Consider the following 23,984-nt stretch of genomic DNA (forward strand, 5'->3'; position numbering starts at 1 on the left):
GTGGTTTTTTTTTTTTTAAGTCACAAAATATTTAGCAGATATCAATTTCTTTAGGTGAATCTTTCCTGTGCAGTAAAATATCAAGTGAATTTTATTATATTTAATAAAAAAATAAACATGTACAGCTACGTAGACTTCATTGGCATAATGCATACTCCGGGTCATTGACTTTTTTTTTGTAGTACAGTACAAAAGAATGAACTGCCATTTGCCAAATTTTTGTCTTCATAGTGTCAATTTAGTGGAATGTGTCCAGTGTTTTTAGTGCATGAAACTCTTGCCTAAATCAGCAGAATATACTGTAAACCACCAAAGAGATTGTGACAACACAATAAAATATTTTAGTGTGAATAACTCTGCTGTCACATTACCACCAATAGCTACATATTTTGTAGTTGCGCTCTATAGCTTAAACCAAGGCGGAGTTCTAGACATTTAAACCCAAGTGTTTAGCAATTTCCTTCAACCAACAAAACATGATCTGCTAAGGCACAATTATGCAGCATTGTACTATAGACTCACCCCACACACACACACACACACACACACACACACACACACACACACGATGTGAAAGAGCTTTTAGAACTTAAAAAAAAGAAACAAAATTATATAGGCTACTTTAAAATACATTTAACAAAAACTGGCATATTAAAATATATGTACATGTTAAACACTGCTCATGCAAAAAAATAATCTAATTATACACATTTACACATCAAGGCCATCATGTATACATTAAATCAAAAAGCAATTTCCCTAAAGTTCGATTCCCGTTCCTTAAAAAGAACCAAAATTTGATTACCAAGGTACTTTGCCTTCAAAACGCTATACATACTGTCTAGCAGCAGAGAGCCCCCTTCATTTGACCCCCTCCCTTTCATGTATGCACAATAGAGTGTTATGCACACTGGGTGGTTTTTATAAAGGCAAATAGACTGTGCAGTTTGCTCCAGAGGTTAGTAAATGAGGAGAAGCTCTGCTGACTTTCATTAGCCAATCATGTGCAAGCAAAAATGCGGTCTTTTTTTTTTTTTTTTTTACTTTTCTTGCATGCGATTGGGTATTCTTTGCAAATTGAAGCCTCACCTCATTTACAGCCTATTTGCCTTTAGTAAATAAACCCCCATTGACTAAACCATACATGCTAAAGCCAAAACATTTGTTGATGTTTTGAATAGAGTAGGGAATGGTTAACACACCTCTCAGGTCTCCCCTTGGTTGGTATCTTAGGAACAAGCGTTTTCATTGGCACATTTTCCCTTTATTCCTCTTTTTTTTTTTTTTTTTACCTCAATTTTTCCTGGTGAAAATAAAATGTTCACTGGGATGAATCTGCTTCGGGGAGACACAGACAGCAACACAAAAAAAAAAACACACACACACACACACACACACACACACACACACACACACACACCAGGGTTGCTAGCTCCTCCAAAACGGCAGAACCCAAGTGAAAATATGGGCACAATACAGATTAGACTGACACTAAAGAATCAGACCTGCATGTGAATTTGAGATGATAAATTTCTGAAAGTGTGCGAAAAACCTGTCAGGATTTTGTTGCCAATTTCCCCATCTAGGAGCATTATATATATATATATATATATATATATATATATATATATATATATATATATATGGGAAAATCTCCTCAAAAAGACAAAGAGGGTTATTTACGAAAGGCAAATCCACTTTGCACTGGAAGTGCAGTCACTGTAAATCTGAAATGAGGGGAAGCTCTGCCGATTTTATCACCCAATCATGTGCAAGCTAAAATTAAGTTTTTTTATTTTCCTTGCATATCCTTGGATCTACAGCGACTGCACTTCCAAGTGCAGTTTGCACTTGTAGTGCAAAGTGGATTTGCCTTTCGTAATTAACCCCCAAAGTGTAATTCTGACTAAAGCGACTCAACCCAATTTTCTTTAGTAATCCTTCATTAGATCTTCATACATGCAACACCGAAGGTCATCAGATTAATTATACATTTCTGTCTGTCCAGGGATGAAGGCAAAGACAAACATTCTCTCATTCCTGGTCCATGGTCATCACCAAGACTCATATCAGGAAAGGCCCCTCCAAAAATGAAGGGCCGACACACTTTTGTTGGAGGTGCAACCACCTCTACAAAGTATAGTAACCGATTTCAATTTACATCAGATCAGTGAATGTTGAATTCTGTCTGGCTGCTATGAGTTGCTGCCAAGTTACATGAAATTATACAGGATGGGATCATCATCAGAAGTCTATAAAAAACAAAGTGATCAGACCTGGCAAAGGATCATATATTCCCATAACACACAAGAGCGCATGAGCTTTATAAACCCTCCACGTTTTGTGGCCTGCTGAATAACTGTGTACACAAAAGCATAAGACCAAAATTACTCAGTGGAGGAAAAAGTTCATGAATCCAGACTAAGTGTAAATAACAAACACTTTGGGAATACCACCACTGATCTCAGTCTCCATGTTGTCTATTAAAGTAATCTTGTCTTCTTTCTTAGTTTTCGCTTTGGTGGTTTCAGCGATTGAGTCTTTAGTTTCCTCTGTGACAGGTGCAATGGTTTGCAACTGTTGCCTAAGGCTCTTTAAGCTGATGTCCAAGGTATTGAACGCATGGAGCATGAAGACTCCCAAGATGATGACGAGAAAGGCACACACTGCACCGACACCATCAAATGGCGACATGGACACCCATTCCTTAAACAAAATTAAGGATGTTGTAATGACCACTGTAGTGAATAAGACATAGTAGATTGGAAAGACTAGAGATGTATTAAAGGTGTCCAATGATTTGTTGAGGTAGTTCACCTGGGTGACAACCGATATGACGAGGATAGGGAGGAGTATCCATGGCAAAGGATGCTGGTAGACTGGCAGGCCTGTAAGAAGTCCTTTCACAGCTATTCCTAGACCTTTTACAGAAGACACTGAGAAGGCACCCAACAGGGAGCATACCGCTAAATAGACTAAAATGTTCGTTTGGCCAAAACGAGGTGAGAGAAAGTAGATGAGGACCAGGCAACAGATGAAGAGAATGCTGATGTACACAAGGAAACCTGTGAATTAAAAAAGGAATTGAATTTAAACAAGAAAAACTTTAGAAATGTAAATGCATTATAGGGCCTGTTCTATTATATTCTACATATCTAGCAGCAAGGAAATTATAGAATAGATAGATAATTGTTAGAATAGAGTGTGGAGTAGATTTATGGCCCTCCTACCTGGATCCTTAAGCTTGGAGGTCATATCTTCCACCGTGGTAACCTCTTGTTCTTCTGGGGAGTGGATCACCAGTACAGTGCTCCCCAACACACTGAGTGCACACCCCAACTTTCCCAAGAGGTTCAAGTGTTCCCCCAGCAAATAAGATGACATGACAGCACTGGAAAAGGACAATAAGTGAAGTTAACATTAAAATGATGTTGTCATCTCAGCTAGTTAGTAGTGAGCCTTTGCCCTATGAAAGGCAATTACCTGATCAGCACACTGAGGGCCCCCAGTGGTGTAACAATGGTTGCCGGCGCAAAGGCATAAGCAGCAAAATTGGCAACTTCTCCACCTCCCACTGCAAAAATAAAAAAATATATGCAAAAGTGAACATAACTTAAAGATACAAAATGCAATACACCAGTAGCAGTACCAGACAGAAGAAGGCCACAATGCCAGGGAAAGACCTACATGAATTACCCTATGAAAATATCAGAAAATGCTAAAGCTGGAACATTCTTTATTGGTCCATTAAGACTGAACCCAGTATACATAAAACCTTGGTTTTATCTTGTAGTGAAATAGTAAGGTGTACCCTATGTTTATAGGGTCTTTCACCCTAGCAAACCACTGTCTATATTGGTTGGTTAGTTATCTATGGCCAATAGGTTTTTCTTGTACGGTATCACAGTAGTATGGACCATAAGATTTAGATTTTAAACAAAACCATATTCTAGCTGAAAACTTTGTTTAGATGACATTTTGCATGCCTGTTTGAGAATGGGGGGGGGGGAATACACTTACTTGTTAAAAGTCCAGCCCACCACAGCCAGTCCTTCAGGTACCCATGTCCACCAGCACCTATAAAAATAAAATAATAATTATTATTAGACAAAAAGGCAATGTGACAAACCTTCAACACTGCTTGTACATACATTTTTCCATCTCTGGATTAAGTGCAAGTAAAGTAAAACCGTTTTTTTTTTTTTCAGTTCTAGATAGAGTTGACTTAAGGGGGAGCTTAAAATTTCTGCCAGAGTATTTTTGCCGCCAGTGTCACACCATGGAGATTTCTCTTTGTCCTTTTCCAAAAAGACACAACAGAAAATCTCTCCAAGTGAAGTGAATTGAATTCCCAGCTTAGAGAGTTGCCTTAAAGCGGGGGTTCACCCAAAAATAAATTTTTAACATTACATTCAGCCGAGTTGTCCTAATGACAATCGGCTGTTTTTTTTCCCTGTACATACCGTATTTTCACCGCCGCTTCCGGGTATGTCTTCTGCGGGACTGGGCGTTCCCAATTGATTGACAGGCTTCCGACCGTCGCATAATGCGCGTCACGAGTTGCCGAACGTCGGTGCAGCTCTATACGGCGCATGCGCACCGACGGTTGGCTTCTTTCGGCAACTCGCGACGGTCGGAAGCCTGTCAATCAATTAGGAACGCCCAGTCCTGCAGAAGACATACCCGGAAGCAGCGGTGAAAATACGGTATGTACGGGATAAAAAAAAAAAAAAAACAGCCGATTGTCATTAGGACAACTCGGCTGAATGCAATGTTAAAAATTTATTTTTTGGGTGAACCTCCGCTTTAAGAAAAGGTGTTGCCATTGGAGCATTTTATCTCACCTCTTGCTCCAAGTACTCAAACTTTTCAGGATTTCACCTTTTTGTACCAGAGACAATGACAAGACAAATAGAGAGGGCACGTCTCCACAGCGGGATAAAGACAGCAATAAAAATGTGACAAAAAGGGCCAAACCTTTTTCCTGCTCTCTGCAAAACCCCTGTATTTAATTTTTGTTGTTGTCCGTGTCCGATCAAGAGAGACTTTCCACCAAGGGAAATCTTAGCCAGCTTTCACCGAAACAATTTTTCCCTTCGATTCCCATTTTGATGATAACCCCAAAATGTTTCACTTTCTGTTCTAGCAAAATAGCTACCAGAAAGTAAATATACAGTATAATCTATAACCAAACAAGCAAAATTTCTAGCTCAACTCACCAAATTGTCCTCACAGGTCGCAATAAAAACAGGGCTTTAGTTTTCAAATACATGCATAAGCTGCAGAGGCCACGACAAGGCACCCCAGTGATATCAGCAGTCTTAACTTTATAACATTTTGAGAGCCTCCATAGTAGGAGCACATACTGTATATAATAAGTGGATAAATTGATGGCAGGTATGCCTGGAGGGAGCCCAACCCTCAAAAGGAATAGGGGCACGCACTGGACACCCAGCAAATTGCACAATGGCAGCGAAGGTGTCCAGTGCGCCCCCTCACCAAAAAACCAACAGTACAAACAAATGGCAACTGTACTGGCCTTAACAACAAAAGAGCACATGGAAGGATAATGCACGTCAAACAAGAAAAGTTCCCAGCTCAACCTACCAACCAGCCATAAATCTAATTCTCTTGTCTAGCAGTTTACGTTAAAACAGGGGTTTCGTTTGCACATATGAGAAAGGTAAATGTCAGGCCCAAAAGAAATGAAAAAATAAAAAAATTTGGAAGTAGCATTTTGTTACATAAAGATTTTACTAACATAAATATGCATGTAACCAGTCACAAAGATCTGTGGTGATGGGTCACCAAAATATAAAAAGAGGTTATGGTCCACATCATTGAAGACCAGCCTTGAAAAAGGAGAGAAACCCCCCCCCCCCCCCATCCATTAGCATTGCGTTTTCCTACCTGCCCGTGTCCTGCCCTGCTCAGATAGATGCAAAAGCCCCTTTTTCTTCAGAATGACACTGCCGCCAATCAGAAAGCTAGAAAACACAGCAAGTGCCAGGCCAATAAGGAATTCAGAATTGGTCTTGCTTGATGCAACGCTTGCACCAAAGGTCAGGTTTTGGTAAGTACAGTTAGACAGGTCAGCTTCATTCAGAATCTGGCAGACCACTTGGCGTGAGAGGCAGGTGAGCGTCACCAAGGTCCCTGCAAAGAAAAGACAATAAATGATTACTCATAAAATGACTAACATTCCACAACAATACAATGACTGCATACCTTTACACAGATTTTACTAGTATTTCATACATTAGCATTGAGCATTTCTGAGGCACTCACAACCGATAAAACCATCAAATACCAGTCACAGAGAAGCTTCCAACCCAATGTTCCTACAATAGTCATATACACCTATCCTATGGCAACATTGGGTTACCTGCAGGTCGGCAGCTCTGCGACGGATAATGTATTATGTACTTCTGCCTGTAGGGGGTGCACGCTGCCGGCATGCCACTTCTGCTGCGATTATTCACATTAGAAGCCAATCTGCGGATGCCAGGCACTCGATATCCACTGGCTCCTGCTGATTGTCTGGCACAGACTCAGAATGGAGCTCTACCTATGCAAACAAGGCAGATCTCTGTTCTGACAGGGGGCAGGGAGGGATGGATTTTGTGGACTAAAATCCATCTCTTCCCCTAGTAAAAGCAGCATATTCAGACACTAAAAACACTGGCTAAAAACAGTTAACCCTTTAACCACTTGCCTACTGGGCACTTTCCCCCCCCTTCTTGCCAAAGCAATTTTTCAGCTTTCTGCGCTGTCACAATTTGAATGACAATTGCGCAGTCATGCAACACTGTACCCAAATGAAATTTTTATAATTTTTTCCCCACAAATAGAGCTTTTCTATTGGTGGCATTTTATCACCTCTCTGATTTTTATTTATTGCACTATAAACAAAAGAAGAGGGACAAGTTTAAAAAAAAAAAAAAAAAAATAAAAAAAAATCGCAATAAGCGTTTATTGGTTTGCGCAAAAGTTATAGGGGATACATTTGTAGCTTCTTTTTTTTTTACTAGTAATGGGGGCGATCAGCGATTTTTATCGTGACTGCGATATTGCGGCGGACACTGACACATTTTTGGGACCACATTTCTACAGCAATCCCTGCTATAAAAATGCATTGATTACTGTATAAATGTGACTGGCAGGGAAGGGGTTAACACTAGGGGGCGAGGAAGGGTGTCAATGTATTCCCTAATAAGTAATTCTTACTGTGGGGGGAGGGGGAGCGACTGGGGGAGGTGACCGATGGTTGTCCCTATGTACAAGGAACACACCATCGGTCCCCTCTCCCTGACAGGACGTGGATCGGTGTGTTTACACAAATCGATCCATAGTCCTGCTCAGTTACTGGGCCAAACGCGGCCGCCAGGCACGCGCATCGGGTCCCCAGTGACGGGGCGCAGGCACGCCCCCTAGTGGCTTAAAAGGGCGCAACGTCATATGACGTCCACCCAGAACAATGGGGTCTGCCTCCCGCCGTCATTTGACGGCGGGCGGTAGATAAGTGGTTAATTACCCTAAATGTTTAACCCCATCCCAGCCAGTGTAATTAGTACAGAGGCAGTGCATATTTCTAGCACTGATCACTGTAGTAGTGTCGGCGTCCGATTGTCCACCGCAATATCGCAGTTCCACTAGAAGGCTTGGTTCTTAAAGTGGAGGTTCACCCAAAAAATACATTTTTAACATTAGATTGAGGCTAATTACTGGAGGCAGAATCGGGTGTTTTGTTTAAAATCAATACAGTACTTACCATTTTAGAGATAGATGTTCTCCGCCGCTTCCGGGTATGGGCTGTGGGACTGGGCGTTCCCATTTGATTGACAGCCTTCCAACCATCGCATACAGCGCATCACCAGTTTCCAAAAGTAGCCGAACGTCGGTGCGCAGGCGCCGTATAGAGCCGCACAAACGTTCGGCAACTCGTGACACGCTGTATGCGACCGTCAATCAAATAGGAACGCCCAGTCCCGAAGATCATACCCGGAAGCGGCGGAAAACATCTCTCTCTAAAACGGTAAGTACTGCATTGATTTAAAAAAAAACACCCGATTCTGCCTCCAGTAATTAGCCTCAATCTAATGTTAAAAAAAAAAATTCCGGGTGGACCCCCGCTTTAACTCAATGTGGAGTGGCTCACAGCAGGGGTCCGTTGTGTGTCCCTGTTCACGGGTTCATGTCCGATTTTGGCCCAAATTCTTACCCAAATGGACCAGAAGATGCACAGGACTGTGCAATTCGCTCTGCAGCCATCCCGGAGATCTGTGAACCAGATTCATAGAGAGCCGGTCACAGGCTCCTGACATGCGCATTGAATGTGGGCATCTAAAATTGTAATAGTGTGAACCCAGCCTTAGTCACTGATTGCCACCATTACTAGTATGAAAAAAAAAAAAAAAAGTAGCAGAATACAACCAGTCAGGTTATGAAAAAGGGAAAGAAGGATCCAAATGCAATCACTCACACTCTCTGACTCCATACTGGTCACTAAAAGTTCAACATGGCACCTCATGGCAAAGAACTCTGAGGATCTGAAAAGAAGCATTGTTGCTCTACATAAAGATGGCCTAGGCTATAAGAAGATTGCCACAAGACCCTGAAACCAAGCTGTAGCCTGGTGGCCAAGACCATGTCAGTGCTTAGACCATATGCCGCACACTGCATCAAATTGCTGTGCATTGCTGTCGTCCCAGAATGATGCACAAGAAAGCCCGCAAAACAGTTTGCAAAAACAGTTTGCTGAAGGCAAGCAGACTAAGGACATGGATTACTGGAACCATGTCCTTTTTTTTTTACGGATGGGACACAAATAAGAAACTACTAGGGGGTCTTAAGTCCAAATCTATGTTCAAACTGAATTTCAGCCATTTAGGAGGTTCACCTACAAAAAAAAAAAAAAAAAAAAAAAAAAAGGAGTTCAGGTGAACCCTGCACAGTTTTTTGTTTTGTATAGACCAGACTCTCACCTAGAATAATGGTCTCACCTAGAATCTGGTATAGATGAAGGAAAATGCCTGGTATAGATGAAGGAAATGCCAAGTAAACGGCCAGGTGCTGTCATTTACAGCAAAGAGATTTTTTATTTTTTTTTAAAGTAAAGCGTATTGCTGTATACAAGAGTATTGTTTATCCACTAGACATGTGTACTGCTGAAAAACGCATTCATTTTATAGTTTTTTTAGCTTTTTTCAGAAATCCGAAAATGTAAAAATTCGGAACGAATTTGTGAAAATTAGATGAAAAACGAATTTGGAACTAAAAGGAATTGCACATGTCTATTATGCGCATAAGAACAGAGAAAATGGCCAAAATGTATGTGGACTGCATGAGCGTTCAAGCCTCAACAGAAAGCTTAATAAAAAAAGAGGAGACAAGAAGACTGCATATGTGTGACCATGTGAAAGTTATGCTGAAGATCATAGAGCAGCTACAGACATCAAAAGATAACCATATTGTTGCTCTGCTCCTCTGCAGCCTTCCAGAGACATATACGGCTCTTATTAAGGCTTTAGAAACCAGACCCAAGCAGGAGCTGACACTGGAATATGTCAAAGGCAAATGAAATCAATGAATATGACAGAAGGCAAGAAAATACATGCCATAATGACAAAGCTCTTAAGATGTACAAAGGCACAAAGCACAACAAAGAAAGCACAGCCTGTTTCGCTGTAATAGGACCGGTGGACTTTTTAAAGTAATTCAGACGCAGACGGGTACTGTGGAGGGCTGTGCAGCATCCAGAATAAACAAATATTGATGCTTTCTTAAATGTTGATGTAAATAAAAAATTTATTCTTTAGAAATTGCATTAAAACTCCTGAGGAAGCATTTCCACGCGCAACATGTTGAGTTAAGCAGTATGCGACACACCGCTTTGGTTAATAATTCAACTACTAGTATACTCTAGTACAGACCTGGGCAAACTACGGCCCGCGGGCCGTATACGGCCCGGCGGACCTTTTAATCCGGCCCCCCCGCCGCCGAAATCCGCTGCCACGTTAATCACCGCGGCGGGGAACATTACAGACAGCGTTCGTTTGAACAGCTGTTTTCCCCTCCGCGCATAGACACTCCCCCTTGGACGGATCTGTCCAATCGCGAGCAAGGGGGAGTCACATAGACACTCCTCCTTGCTCGCGATTGGACAGATCCGTCCAAGGGGGAGTGTCTATGCGCAGCGGGGAAAACAGCTGTTCAAACGAACGATGTCTGTAATGTTCCCCGCCGCGGTGATAACAGTAGGCAGGGACGGTACAAGGCAGGGGCGGGAGGGGCGAGTGCTCCGGGCACTACCATTTAGTGCAGGAGGGGGGCGCGATCAGCCAGTGTGTCACTCACTGTCACAGCGCGGGGCCACGGGCAGCGGCACTTTACACATTGTGTGCCGACTGCCTGGCTGCCGAGTGCGCTCCTGGCTCCCTTTCCTCCTGTCACTTTGTGTGCTTGTCGCTCCCCCCCCCTATTCAGTTGGTCGTGTCGGTTCATTTCAGCGGCGTGCGCCGCGTGACGTCACACCGGAGGCGAGGTCACGAGGTGAGAGAGGGAGGACTCGTCTCTGCGCGGTAAGCCGTGTGTCTGTCGGCGCTTGCAAGAAGGACAAGTCACGAGGAGCCTCCTCAGCCTGCCAGTGCCTAGTGCTGTCTGCAAGCAACAGAAGACTGAATTAGTCAGTGTAAAGAAAACACTCCTTAAATAATGAAATTACTGTATTGGGGAGGCGGACTGAGGTGAGGTGACCATCATTTTTTTTAATAAATAAATGGCAGTTTAAAAAAAAAAAAAAAATTGTGTTATTTTTAGCCACGTTCGCCGTCTCGGACTAAAAAAAAAACATTAATCGCAGCCACTGTGCCATCAATTGTCGCCACTGTGCCCATCACACGCAGCCACTTGTGCCAACACATGCAGCCACTTGTGCCAACACACGCAGCCACTTGTGCCACCATAAATTGTCGCCACTGTGCCCATCACACGCAGCCACTGTGCCATCAATTGTCGCCACTGTGCCCATCAAACGCAGCCACTGTGCCAATCACACGCAGCCACTGTGCAATCAATTGTTGCCACTGTTCCCAAACGCAGCCACTGTGCCCATCACACGCAGCCACTGTGCCCATCACACGCAGCCACTGTGCCCATCACACGCAGCCACTGTGCCCATCACACGCAGCCACTGTGCCCATCACACGCAGCCACTGTGCCCATCAAACGCAGCCACTGTGCCCATCAAACGCAGCCACTGTGCCCATCACACGCAGCCACTGTGCCATCAATTGTCACCACTGTGCCCATCAAACGCATCCACTGTGCCCATCACATGCAGCCACTGTTTAATCAATTGTTATTGATTAAACAGTGGCTGCCTGTCCCCAGCGTCTGTCCCCCTCCTGTGCCATGTCCCCAGCGTCTGTCCCCCTCCTGTGCCATGTCCCCAGCGTCTGTCCCCCTCCTGTGCCATGTCCCCAGCGTCTGTCCCCCTCCTGTGCCATGTCCCCAGCGTCTGTCCCCCTCCTGTGCCATGTCCCCAGCCTCTGTCCCCCTCCTGTGTCATGTCCCCAGCATCTGTCCCCCTCCTGTGCCATGTCTATAACAAGTACTCGTACCAGTTGTCCAACGATGATATTTAGTGCATTTTATAAAGAAATACAATTGATTTTATGCAGTATTGAGTTTAGCCTTTTGGCCCGGCCCTCCAAAATATTTTTAGTTTCTCATGTGGCCCCATCGAAAAAATAATTGCCCACCCCTGCTCTAGTATAGGAAGTGACGCTTTGTCTTCACTCTTTGTATACTGGAAGAATCCTTACACGTATGAACTTTCTAGGTGGTGTGTTACTGTTCTAAGTTTTTCAGTTTTTTTTTGTGAATAGTTAATGTTATTATTTTGTGTATTGTATATCCTATTTATTAAAAGCATAGAATTTTAAACATTCAACTGTGTTTTGCCTATAAAGTCCATCTGCCAAACCTACCAATTTTAACAACTCATTACTTCAGGACGTGGCACTGTATCTTTTATCATATCCACAGTACCACTCTGCGATGATGTGACCCCCCAATCATTCACCCGTCAATGCCACCCACCAGTGCAGCCCTATCAGCGGCCACCAGTGCAGCCCTATCAATGAAGGAGAAAAATTACCCATTTGCAAAATGTTATAACAAAATATGAAACATATTTTTTTATTTCCATTTTTGTTTAGCAAAAAATAATAACCCCAGTGGTTATTAAATACCACCAAAAGAAAACTCCATTTGTGTAAACAAAAAAAAAATATTAAATTTGGTTACAGTGTTGTATGACCGCGCAATTGTCATTCAAAGTGCATCAGCGCTGAAAGCTGAAAATTGGTCTGGGCAGGAGAGGGGTTTAAGTGCCCAGTAAGCAAGTGGTTAAGGAAAAGCTCTACATGGAGCAACCACCAGGGTTTGAGCAAGGAGACAACCTTGTGTGTAAACTTCAGAAGAGCATTTACGGTCTTAAGCAATCTGCAAGGATGTGGAATGAGAAAGTGAACAAAGTACTTACTAGTAAGGGATTCTCAAGAAGTAAAGCAGACCCGTCTCTATCCAGGAATCAAGAAGACAGATGGGTATACATCCTTATCTACACTGAGCAAAATTAAAGAAGAAGAAGGGGAACACTTTTGTTTGTCCCCATTTATCATGGGCTGAACGCAAAGATCTATGACTTTTACTATATACACAAAAGGCCCATTTCTCTCAAATATTGTTCACAAATCTGTGTTAGTGAGCACTTCTCCTTTGTCAAGATAATCCATCCACCTCACAAGGTGTGGCATATCAAGATGGTGATTAGATGATTATTGCACAGGTGTGTCCTAGGCTGGCAACAATAAAATGTGCAGTTTTGAGGGAGCGTGCAATTGGCATACTGGCTGTAGGAATGTCCACCAGAGCTGTTGCCCTTGAATTAAATGTTAATTTCTCTACCATAAGCTGACTGCAGTTCGTCATCGTTACCGACTTGAGTGGGCAAATGCTCACATTCGATGGCATCTGGCACTTTGAAAGGTGTTCTCTTCACGGATGAATACCAGTTTTCACTGTACAGGGCAGACAGCGTGTATGGTGTTGTGTGGGTGAGCGGTTTGCCGATGTCAGCATTGTGGATCGAGTGGCCCATGGTGGCAGTGGGGTTATGGTATGGGCAGGCGTATGCTATGGACAACAATACAGGTGCATTTTATTGATGCCATTTTGAATGCACAGAGGTACTGTGATGAGCTCCTGAGCCCCATTGTTGGGCCATTCGTCCACGACCATCACCTCATGTTGCAGCATGATAATGCATGGCCCCATGGTGCAAGGATTTGTACACAATTCCTGGAAGCTGAAAACATCCCAGTTCTTGCATGGCCAGCACACTCTCCAGACAGTGGCAGGTGGTGCTCAACATTTTTGGGGGGGCGCAAAACAAACTGAAAAAAAAAACACCCCACATCAAATGCCGCCAGTTTGTCCCCTCAAATGTAGGCAGTTTGTTCCCTGCCTTTGGCCAATTATGTCTCTCTTAGCAGAGGGCCCTGGGATTGGCCAAAGCATGCAGGTCATGGTGCATTCTTTGGCCAATCATCATACAGCAATGTACGGCGATATCGCTGTGCATTATCATTATGGGGCGTTCCGCGCCGCTCTCATTTTCCGCAGAACACTCGATGTTCGACCCGAACATCAAGCTTAGAGTATATATATATATATATATATATATATATATATATATATATATATATATATATATATATATATATATATATATATATATCCTATGTACTTTACAGTACTGGTGCTAGTTAAATTTAAGGGTAGATCAGAGTGTAGTTAAACTCGGATCCAGATTGTTAGTAGCCAAGTGTGGTCTCTGTCTCAGCTTGGCTGTGCTGTGAGCCCATTCTGCTGTGCTGGGGTGTTCTTCCACCCCCGGTGCAGGTGGCAGCAGTGGAGTCAAGGTTTGGGTTCTCTTTCCCAGCAGCCAACCACGAGGGTTTGTCCTCGCTGTGCATGCTGGGGAGGGGTATTTATGGGGCAGACACCATTGGTTCTGGGTCTTCTTCGTCCAGTGTGGCACCCACCTTTAGGGTGGCCACATCACGGTGCCCCCATGTTATGGCCTACCTGTTCGGGGCGTGCGTGCCATGCAGTGTTCCTGGTTCCGGGGCCATGCTGACCCGGAGCATCTGAACAGCGATGGGGACCCAGTGAGTGACTGGGTTCCCACTGAGTTTTCCAAGCTGTACTGCTGTTCGGTGGGGAGTCGGTCTGAGGAGCCCCATTGAGAGGCTGGCGGTCCAAAAGGGCCTGGACAAACCACCGGGGATCGAGGTAGCCGGACACCGAGGGATTGATCACCTGTCGGTCGGTACCTGGGCGACAAGTTGAAGGAGATCCAGACGCAACTCATTTAAGGAGGCGTATATCCAAGAATTCAACCCAGAGAGGTCCTGTGGCAGAGGTATCTTTCTGAGGTTCATTGAGAGGGGTCTCCCAAGTTCAAGTCCACCAAGTAGGGTCTGTGGCAAAGACTTTATCCTACAACTGTCCGAGTGATACTCTGGCTGCCAGGTCAGTGAGAGAGGCCTGTCGGGGTACACTAAACCCACTCCAGCGGGAGTGGTGAAAAGGAGTGTTACGTTTGGGAGCAGGACGGTTTCCTATCATTACGCCTGAATCTGCTATTTTCTTCAGCTTTACTTTCCTCACCACAAGTTTACTGTTTTTACCCGGCTGGGTAATAAAGAGCACAGCAAAGAGCACCTGTCTGGACATTCCTTTACTTCTACTACATACAATACGCATCATTCACCCCTAGGAATTTCGGAGGAGCCACGAGGTAACACGCCGCCCAAAAATCCAGCAGCTCCACTGGGGGGGTAATGCTACATATATAAATAAATAGAAAAAAAAAAAAACACACACACACCACACATTTAATTTGTGTGCACAAGATCAACAGGATTCCCAAGCTTAACATGCGATTAAAAGAAAAAAAAAAAAAAAAAAAGTCAAAGTCAATACGTCAAGAATAAGGATTACTCTGGTTTAACTAAAGCCAGACTCAGGTTACCTCTAACAGCAGGACGTTAGGAAGACTTTAGGTTTAGAATACTTCCACCTATCAACAGTCAAAAGTGTCAACAAGTCTATGAATGCCACATATTGATCATAGAATACAACATGACCCTAGGGTTGCCACCTCATCCCTTTAAACCCGAACACATATTAATTACAGAGGTTCTGAGGCAAATTTAATGCTGATAAGGCTCCAGGTGAGCGATCAGCCACAGAACCTGTGTAATTAATATGTGTTCGGGTTTAAAGGGATGAGGTGGCAACCCTACATGACCCCTAACCAGCCAGTGACAGCGATTTAAGCTGGGACAGTACGAGGACAGGTATCTTGTTTTCAGATCTCACAAAACATCATCTGTGTAACAAAGTTGGTAGTGCAACCTGATCTCATTAGGTCATAACCATAGAATTTGCACTTAGCATGGTTGTTCAGGACAAAATAATCTGACATTCCACATAAACAGAGGGACAAGAAATTCCAGTCTGCCCAATTGCTAGCAATGGCTATTAGCAGTTTCACTGTGCAATCACTCACAGGTATCTTTTCATGTATGGTTGCCTAGCTTTAAAGAAAGCCTTTCTTGACAAAAGGGGCTGAATCCACATTCTGTAAATTGGCTTTTATCTGGATTATATAAATGGCCATTTCCCAACCTTTCCCTTGCACATACACCAAGAACGTTTTTTGCAGCCCAAAACTCAAGGCATTAATTTTATGGCAATGCAAACTTCAGAACTTGTGTTTGCACTTGGGCAAGCATGGTTCCCCACCCTCACCCTCTCAGGTAGCTTATTGCAGGTGAAAGCCAATCAAGGAGGCCCAGGAGTACCAAGCTTGATTTTGGGATCTGAAGTTGCCATGTTGTTGACGTCAGGGGTCAAGTCCTGGGGAAAAAAGTGTGGGAACTCCCAACCAAGATCCACTCCCCCACAAAAAAAAAAAAATGATACGCTCATATGCATAATTACTAAACCGCATTTATTTTTATTTTTTTCTTCGATCCACTGTACCTTAGTAATCCTTTGTTACTGGCAAGTTCTTTCTAAATCCCGCGATAACTCGCGGCAGACCTCCGCAAAGTCTCCTGGGAACAATGACAAAAGCTCCCATGAGACATTGCGGCATCGAGGAAGTGACGGAATACCCACACACTACCCGATAAATCCATATACAGGAAGCGGCCAGTAACATAAAGGATTACTAAGGTTCGCCTGACAGTGACTCGAGCTGGGCATCGCCGCTTAGTGAAGGAATGGCTCGGGCGGCTCGGCTGCTCTAGTCCTGCAATGGGAACTGAGTTCCTTCTGTGAAAAAAGTGCAGGAACTCCGTTCCCACGCGTTCACGCAGGACTTGAGCCCAGGTTGGCGTTGTGCAAGAGAGCACCTTAGGTAACTTTGAGTACATGCAGGTGCTTCCATGGTCCCCTTTATAATATGCTTTGCATTAATTTAATGTTTCACTGTGCATTAAGGTGTATTGCATTAACCACTTCAGCCAGGGGTTAAGTCCTGGGGAAAAAGATCCACTCCCCCACCAAAAAAAATAAAAAATACGCTCATATGCATAATTACTAAACTGCGTGTTTGTTTGTTTTCTCGATTCAACTGTACCTTAGTAATCCTTTATGTTACTGGCCACTTCCTGTATATGGATTCATCGGGTAGTGTGCGGGTATTCCGTCACTTCCTCGATGCTGTAATGTCTCCTGGGAGCTTTTGTCATTGTTCCCAGGAGACATTGCGGAGGTCTGCCGCCAGTTATTGCAGGATTTAGAAAGAAGCTCGGCTGCTCTAGTCCTGCAAAGGGAAGTGAGTTCCTGCTGTGAAAAAAGTGTTCCCGCAAGACTTGAGCCCTGAAAGTATTTGCCCCCTTCCTGACCAGACAAAAAAAATGTATGTATGTATGTATGTATGTATGTATGTATGTATGTATGTATGTATGTATGTATTTTTTTGTATCTTTTGCTATAATAAATATCTCCAAAAAAAATAAAAATCCTCATCAGTTTAGGCCAAAATTATATATATATATATATATATATATATATATATATATATATATATATATATATATATATATATATATATATATATATATATATATATATATATATATATATATATATACAGGTAGAGTTAGGCCGACTTATCAGTAGATAAGTCGACCTAACGCCGACTTATGTTTAAGCGTATGCTCAAACAGAGATACGCTTAAACATATCTAAGATACGACGGCTTGCCGTCCTATCTTATATTGCAATATTTTGGATGGCCGCTAGGTGGCGCTTCCATTGCGGTCGGCGTAGAATATGTAAATGAGGAGATACGCCGATTCACGAACCTACGCCCGGCCGACGCAGTACTTTTACGCCGTTTACGTAAGAGATAGGCCACGTAAAGTTAGAGCTAGGCCCTAGTGGAATAGTAATGTCAAGTATGGCAGCCGTTCCCGCATCGAAATTCGAATTTTTTACGCCGTTTGCGCAAGTCATCTGTGATTCGGGATTTACGTTGTTTACGTCCACGTCAAAATCAATAGGCCCGTACGACGTACTTAGCTGCAATGCACACTGGGAAATGTAGGTGCCCGGCGCATTTGCAGTAACAAAAAAACTTCAAAAACGTAAGGTCAAGCCTTATTACCATTAAACACGCCCCCCTAACACAGATTTGAATTCGGCGCCCTTACGCCCGCCCGCTTTAGGCTACGCCGCCGTATATTAGCAGGCAAGTACATTGAGAATCATTACTTGCCTAGCTAACTTACGGCGGCGTAGCCTAAACACGCTAAGCTACGCCGCCGTAACTTTATTCCATTCTACCTGAATCTACCTAATAGTCTTCTACATATTTTTGGTAAAAAATAAATGGCAATAAGCATATTTTTTTTTATTTGCGCAAAAGTTATAGCGTCTACAAAATAGGGGGAAAAAAATCCATAAATCTATCCCCCCCAACACTAGCAATGGCAGTGATCTTTAATTGGGGCTGCAACATTACGACGGGCACTTTTGACACTTTTTTGGGACCAGTGACATTTATACAGCGATCAGAGCTAAAAATAGCCACCGATTACTGTATAAATCTCACTGGCAGGGAAGGGGTTAACACTAGGGGCGATCAAGGGGTTAACCGTGTTCCCCATGTGTGTTTCTAACTGTGAGGGGGGGGGATGTGTCTGACTAGGAGGAGGAGGCAGATCGTTGTTCCTACTTAGTACTTTCCCCTGACAGAACTGGGATGTGTGCGTTCTCACACACACACACACACACACACACACATCCTGGTTCTTGCTCCTGGTGGTCATCGTGCCCGCTGGGCATGCGCATTGGCTCTGGGGGACACACACGTGCGCCTGCTACGGCGTCTTAAAGAGCCGACGTACAGCTATGACGGCTCACACAGCTGTGCCCACCTGCTGCAGTATAACTGTGGCGGCTGGACTGGAAGCAGTTAAAGTGCAACTAAAGGCAAAAAAAAAAAAAAACTTTCTTTTCCCATTTTGGATGAAGCAAAAGGAGGGTTATAACCCCTGTCAGATTTTTTTCCCCCCACCATACCATTGGGGAGATTTAGCTATGGGACAGGAAATGAAGGTATTTGGGCATTTTGAATTTAGGCCTAGTTCACACCTATGCAGATTGCATAATCTAGGTGCATTTTGCGTTTTTTAATAAACGTTTTTGATTAATTGAAGTCTATGAAGTCAAAAACCAGAAAAAAAAAAAAAAAAAGTCCCTGGCTCCTTACATAAAATGCACGGATGTGAACATGACCCATAGGAAACCATGTTAAATGGACTGTAGAGCGATTCTGCTAAACTGAAACGCACAATAAAAATAATATATAAATGCATAGGTGTCAACTAGGCCTAATATAGGTCCCTTTTACACGGGCTGTCCGATCAGTTCCGCCTGAAAAACTGACAAGCAGACCTGATCGGACCCTGCATTGTTCTATGGAGCAGCGGATATGTCCACTGACACCCGCCACCATCCGATCTGCCAAAAAACAGATGGTTGGCGGCATGGGCCCCCCTGGCAGGGCTGGTGCTACCTATAGGCAAGTATACATGTGCCGTACTGCATGTCCCAGGGCCGGGAGTCAATGATTTATCTCCTCTCCTCGGACTGCCTAGACATGTGTGAGAGGCCCAGCGCTCTAGATAGAGGCCCCCCGAGAACACCCATCGCATGGGGCCCCAGCCTTATCTGAGCTGCTTGGCATGTGTAGCAGTTGTTAGAGCCTTCCATCTACTTTTTATGGGGATAGTAATCTATTTAATTCTCTTTAAAATGTCATCTGAAGATTGCAATATAGGAATTGACTGGAGGGGAGTTCTCCATACTAATTAGGGTTGTCCCAATACCGATACTAGTACCGATACCGAGCATTTTCCCAAGTACTTGTACTCGGGCAAATGCTCCCGATGCTTCACCCAATACCTGGGCAGTCAGTGGTAAACGGTGCATGGGGGAGTTATAAGATTCTCCCCCCCCCGCGGCTTTCAGTTTCTTTAGTGAAATCTATACAGCGATGTTCAGTTCTTGTAACTCTCCCACACACGATCACCGATGACTGTCACCGCATCCTCTTCCAGTCCCCCTCCATGCCCCCTCCGTTCTGCTGTTCCCCCTCCGTTCTGCTGCTGTCCCCCCTCCAGTTTTCCTCCGTATCCCCCTCCATGTCCTCCTCCTTACTTTTCTGTATGAACAGAGTCAGTGATCACTGACTGTGTCCATTCACATAACGGAAACTTTGTAACCTCCTGTGATTATGATGTCTCAGTTTATGAATGGAGAGGAGCCGCTGTCTTCTCTCCATTCATTTTCAGTGCAGCTGAGGCTGCAGAGAAAGGGACTGGGGAATCTCTATCCTCTGTCTCTTTTTTCTGTCTCAAGGGGGAGATATCAGGGGTTTGTTAAGACCCCTGATATCTCACCAAAGCCCCCCAACAGGGCTGATAAAAATAAAAGTATTGTAATAAATAATTAAAAATTTTTTTTTTTGTAAAAAAATACAAATTAAAATAAACCCCCCCCCCCCCCGCAAAAAAAAAGAAAGCCCATTGGAAAAAAAAAAAAAAAAAAAAAAAAACGCATCGGTAATCAGTATCGGCGAGTACTTAAAAAAAAGTGGTATCAGGACAACCCTAATACTAATGATTGTGTATGTATGGGGGGGTGTAATGTATCTGAGTGTAATATATATGTACTTTGTCTGCAGTCTCTGACCATCTCCTGTGTTACGTCTGCAGTCTCTGACCGTAATGACATTGTCAAAAAGGGGCGGAGCATGGGTGACCTTAAAATGATGCCCTCCCCCTGAAAAAAATTCTGCAGATGCCCATGGATGGCAGTCCTATTTTCCCATTCGTCCAGATAGAAATGAACAGGCGGCCAGTTTCCATCCGATTGTCCCATAGAGGAGAGCGAGACTACATCCGTGTCCATTGTGCATAGCGGAGCGTACACAGACCTATAGAGGGGTATAATTCAATCGTGCCCAGTCGTACCAAATTCTGTCGTCATTTTCGTGCAGGAGGAAGGCACAGGCGTGCCACCTGTAAAACCCAGACAGAGCTTCTGGATGGGCAGTATGCGCCCAGGGACCAATGCCAGCATTTTAAGTGCATACTGACCTAAATTTTAGTACCACTTGGTGCACCGACAAGCCAAAACAAGTTTCAGCCTCTAATAGCGGTGTATGGGTTGCTGGCAGCGGATGGTGCGCCTGCTGCCCACACACAAAAAGCAATAATCTCATGCACAGGGGCTTAAACGCCCAGAGAGGTCTAACACAAAAAATGTGATAAGGTCATAAGGGGTGCCTTACACTGTGTGTTACAAAGCATGTTTAGCGCATTGCCATCAATTTTCATTGCACAAAGTGTGGGCCCCTACATTAGAATACAATTAACATTCCTCAGCAGGTCCTTTTATTCTTACTAGTACACTCACTATTTGTAGCATGATGTTTTGAAAATACACCAGCATTGCAGCACATCGTAATGCTCATTAATGCGTTGCTGTGCCGCATCAGAAAAAAAAAAAAAAGGGTGCATTTTATCTTTTTTTTTTCCCCTGCCCTTATGCATTGGTAGACTATTGAAATAAATGGGCTTCCTTAACAAGTTGATGCAATTCACCAGAATGTGAAGGGGGCACACACATCCACCACTTAGAGCCCTTTCACACTGCCAGCGCCTGAAAAATGCTGGTAAAGCGACGATTAAACTAAGCGCTTTACTGGCATTTTACGGGCACTAGCAGGATGCTTTAACCCCCGCTAGCGGCCAAATAAAAGGATTAAATACGCCCACAAAGGGTCGCTGCCGAGACGCTTTGGCGGCACTGCCCATTGAAATCATGGTGTATACACCGCTCCTAAAGAAGTTGCTTGCAGGGCTTTTTTTTTACCTCCTGCCAGCGCAGTGCCCCAGTGTGAAAGCACTCAGGCTTTCACACTGGAATTGCAGATGAGGCTTTTTTCAAGCGCTATTTTTAGCGCTAAAATGCCTGAAAAAGGCCTCAAGTGTGAAAGGGGTCTCAGTCTTGTTGGTAGTTTAAATGCACACTGGCTTCCATAATGGGCCCATTTAAACCAATATAGCTTTTTTTTAATAAAAAAACATCCTGCTTAAAGTAATTTGTAAAGTACTCACCATTGGCACAGCTGAGATCTGATAAGGAAGCCATATAAGAAACAAGCATGCCCCGTCAGGCTGTATACATCCCAATACTACAAGATCACTCTTGTTGTGTTAAACGTCTTCTCCCTCACCTGTTGTTAAACAGGCTATAGTATCCAACTCCACCCCTTCAATAGGTTTCACACACCTCCTACTCCACACAGTTTCACCCTCCCTGCTGCAATTAGTCTCGCCTTGTGTGCCACTAAACTTCCAAATGTAGTCTCTTGTACAGGTGTACCTGTATCCCTGGGAGCGATCCTGGGAGCGATTAACATCATTGCACCATCCATCTTCCCAAATAAAGGGGAAAAGGTCCCGTCCTGATTTGATGAGCAACAATTTTTGCAGAAAAACGACTGATTTTGCCTCAGATTTTTATTATCAGGACTGCGTATGCAAATACATTTCTTAAAAAATCTCTATACTCTATTTGTAAAAAAAAAAAAGCTATATAATAAAATATTAAAATTATATATAATACCTTAAGAAAATCTGTTTGTGTTGCTTTACAAAGTGTTTTTTATTTTTTTATTTTAGCAAGAAAAAAAATAAACTTTTCTAGTATACTAGCATGTATTAGCATTATTGTTTTTTCTTCATTTGTTTGGTGTCATTGATTGTTTTTTGATGTTTTTATCGCATAGCTATACTGTATACATTTTTTTAAAACTTTTTTTACCCTTTAAAAAAAGCAGTTGATAATGCGGTTGTGTATGCATTGCTTTTGTGACTACATAATTACTTAAAGGGGTTGTAAAGGTACAATGTTTTTTTCCTAAATAGCTTCCTTTACCTTAGTGCAGTCCTCCTTCACTTACCTCATCCTTCAATTTTGCTTTTAAATGTCCTTATTTCTTCTGAGAAATTCTCACTTCCTGTTCTTCTGTCTGTAACTACACACCGTAATGCAAGGCTTTCTCCCTGGTGTGGAATGTCATGTTCGCCCCCTCCATTGGACTACAGGAGAGTCAGGACGCCCACTAACACACAGCTCCTTTCTCTATCTGCAACGTAGAAAGCATCCTGACTCTCCCGTCGCACGACCGCGCAATTGTCAGTTAAAGCGACTCAGTGCCGTATCGCAAAAAATGGCCTAGTCATCTTCCAGGGCTGAAGTGGTTAAATGGACTGTAGGGTGTTTCTGCAAAACTGAAAACACACAAAAAAATGCATAGGTGTGAACCAGGCCTTAATACTATACAACAGGGGTGGCAAACACAAGGCCCGCCAGACCTTGCCATGTGGCCCGCGCATCCGGGATCCGAACGGGTCGATCCGCGGAGAGCACCGCTGCCTCGGCCTTAGGAAAGGCCGTGGCTTCGGCCTAGCACCGGAGCGGTCGGCCATCTTGGTACACCCGGCGGCGTCGGCTGCCTAGGACCCACCTTCTGGAGCCTGCAGCTCCTATGATTGACGTCCCGGAGATCCAATCCCCGGACCGCGGGACGTGTGACGTCCATCATAGGCGCCGCAGACTCCACAAGGCGGCAATTACAAGCCTCCTCCAGTCCATACCATGCACTGCAAAGATCCCGGCTCGGGCGGGGGGCTCTCCTCTCCTCTACTTTATGGCTGGCTGCATGTCAGGTAGGTGAAGTCAGTGTATGTCAGGTAGGTGAAGTCAGTGTATGTCAGGTAGGTGAGGACAGTGTATGTCAGGTAGGTGAGGTCAGGTAGGTGAGGTCAGTGTATGTCAGGTAGGTGAGGTCAGTGTATGTTAGGTAGGTGAGGTCAGTGTATGTCAGGTAGGTCAATGTGTGTCAGGTAGGTCCATGTAGGTCAGTGTATGTCAGGTAGGTCAGTGTATGTCAGGTAGGTGAGGTCAGTGTATGTCAGGTAGGTCCATGTAGGTCAGTGTATGTCAGGTAGGTCAGTGTATGTCAGGTAGGTCCATGTAGGTCAGTGTATGTCAGGTAGGTCAGTGTATGTCAGGTAGGTCCATGTAGGTCAGTGTATGTCAGGTAGGTCTATGTATGTCAGGAAGGTGAAGTCAGCGTATGTCAGGTAGGTCCATGTATGTCAGGTAGGTCCATGTATGTCAGTGTATGTCAGGTAGGTCAGTGTATGTCAGGTAGGTCAGTGTATGTCAGGTAGGTGAGGTCAGTGTATGTCAAGTAGGTCCATGTATGTCAGGTAGGTGAGGTCAGTATGTCAGGTAGGTGAAGTCTATGTATGTCAGGT

General features: G+C 43.9%; 1 protein-coding gene across 1 annotated transcript; it reads right to left on the reverse strand.

The window, feature by feature from the left end:
* Window positions 1-1,808: 1,808 nt before the first annotated feature.
* NIPAL4 (NIPA like domain containing 4) lies at window positions 1,809-22,013 on the reverse strand. The gene is made up of 6 exons (XM_040345079.1): window positions 21,774-22,013; window positions 5,911-6,156; window positions 4,021-4,077; window positions 3,484-3,574; window positions 3,231-3,391; window positions 1,809-3,065 (listed from the first exon to the last, which is right to left on the reverse strand). Exons 1-6 carry the CDS (start codon window positions 21,820-21,822, stop codon window positions 2,422-2,424), a joined length of 1,248 nt encoding a protein of 415 aa, XP_040201013.1. The 5' UTR covers window positions 21,823-22,013; the 3' UTR covers window positions 1,809-2,421.
* Window positions 22,014-23,984: the final 1,971 nt, after the last annotated feature.

Source organism: Rana temporaria, chromosome 3 (genome assembly GCF_905171775.1).
Source record: "Rana temporaria chromosome 3, aRanTem1.1, whole genome shotgun sequence".
NCBI lineage: Eukaryota > Metazoa > Chordata > Amphibia > Anura > Ranidae > Rana > Rana temporaria.

Coding starts and splice junctions, on each gene's coding strand:
- NIPAL4 (XM_040345079.1), bottom strand. CDS start 21,822: ATGCTTGTTTCTTATATGGCTTCCTTATCAGATCTCAGCTGTGCCAAT. Junction 6,157..21,773: donor AGATCTCAGCTGTGCCAATG/GTGAGTACTTTA, acceptor TTTTCTTTGCAG/GGACCTTGGTGACGCTCACC. Junction 3,392..3,483: donor GCCCTCAGTGTGCTGATCAG/GTAATTGCCTTT, acceptor GTCCTTTTCCAG/TGCTGTCATGTCATCTTATT.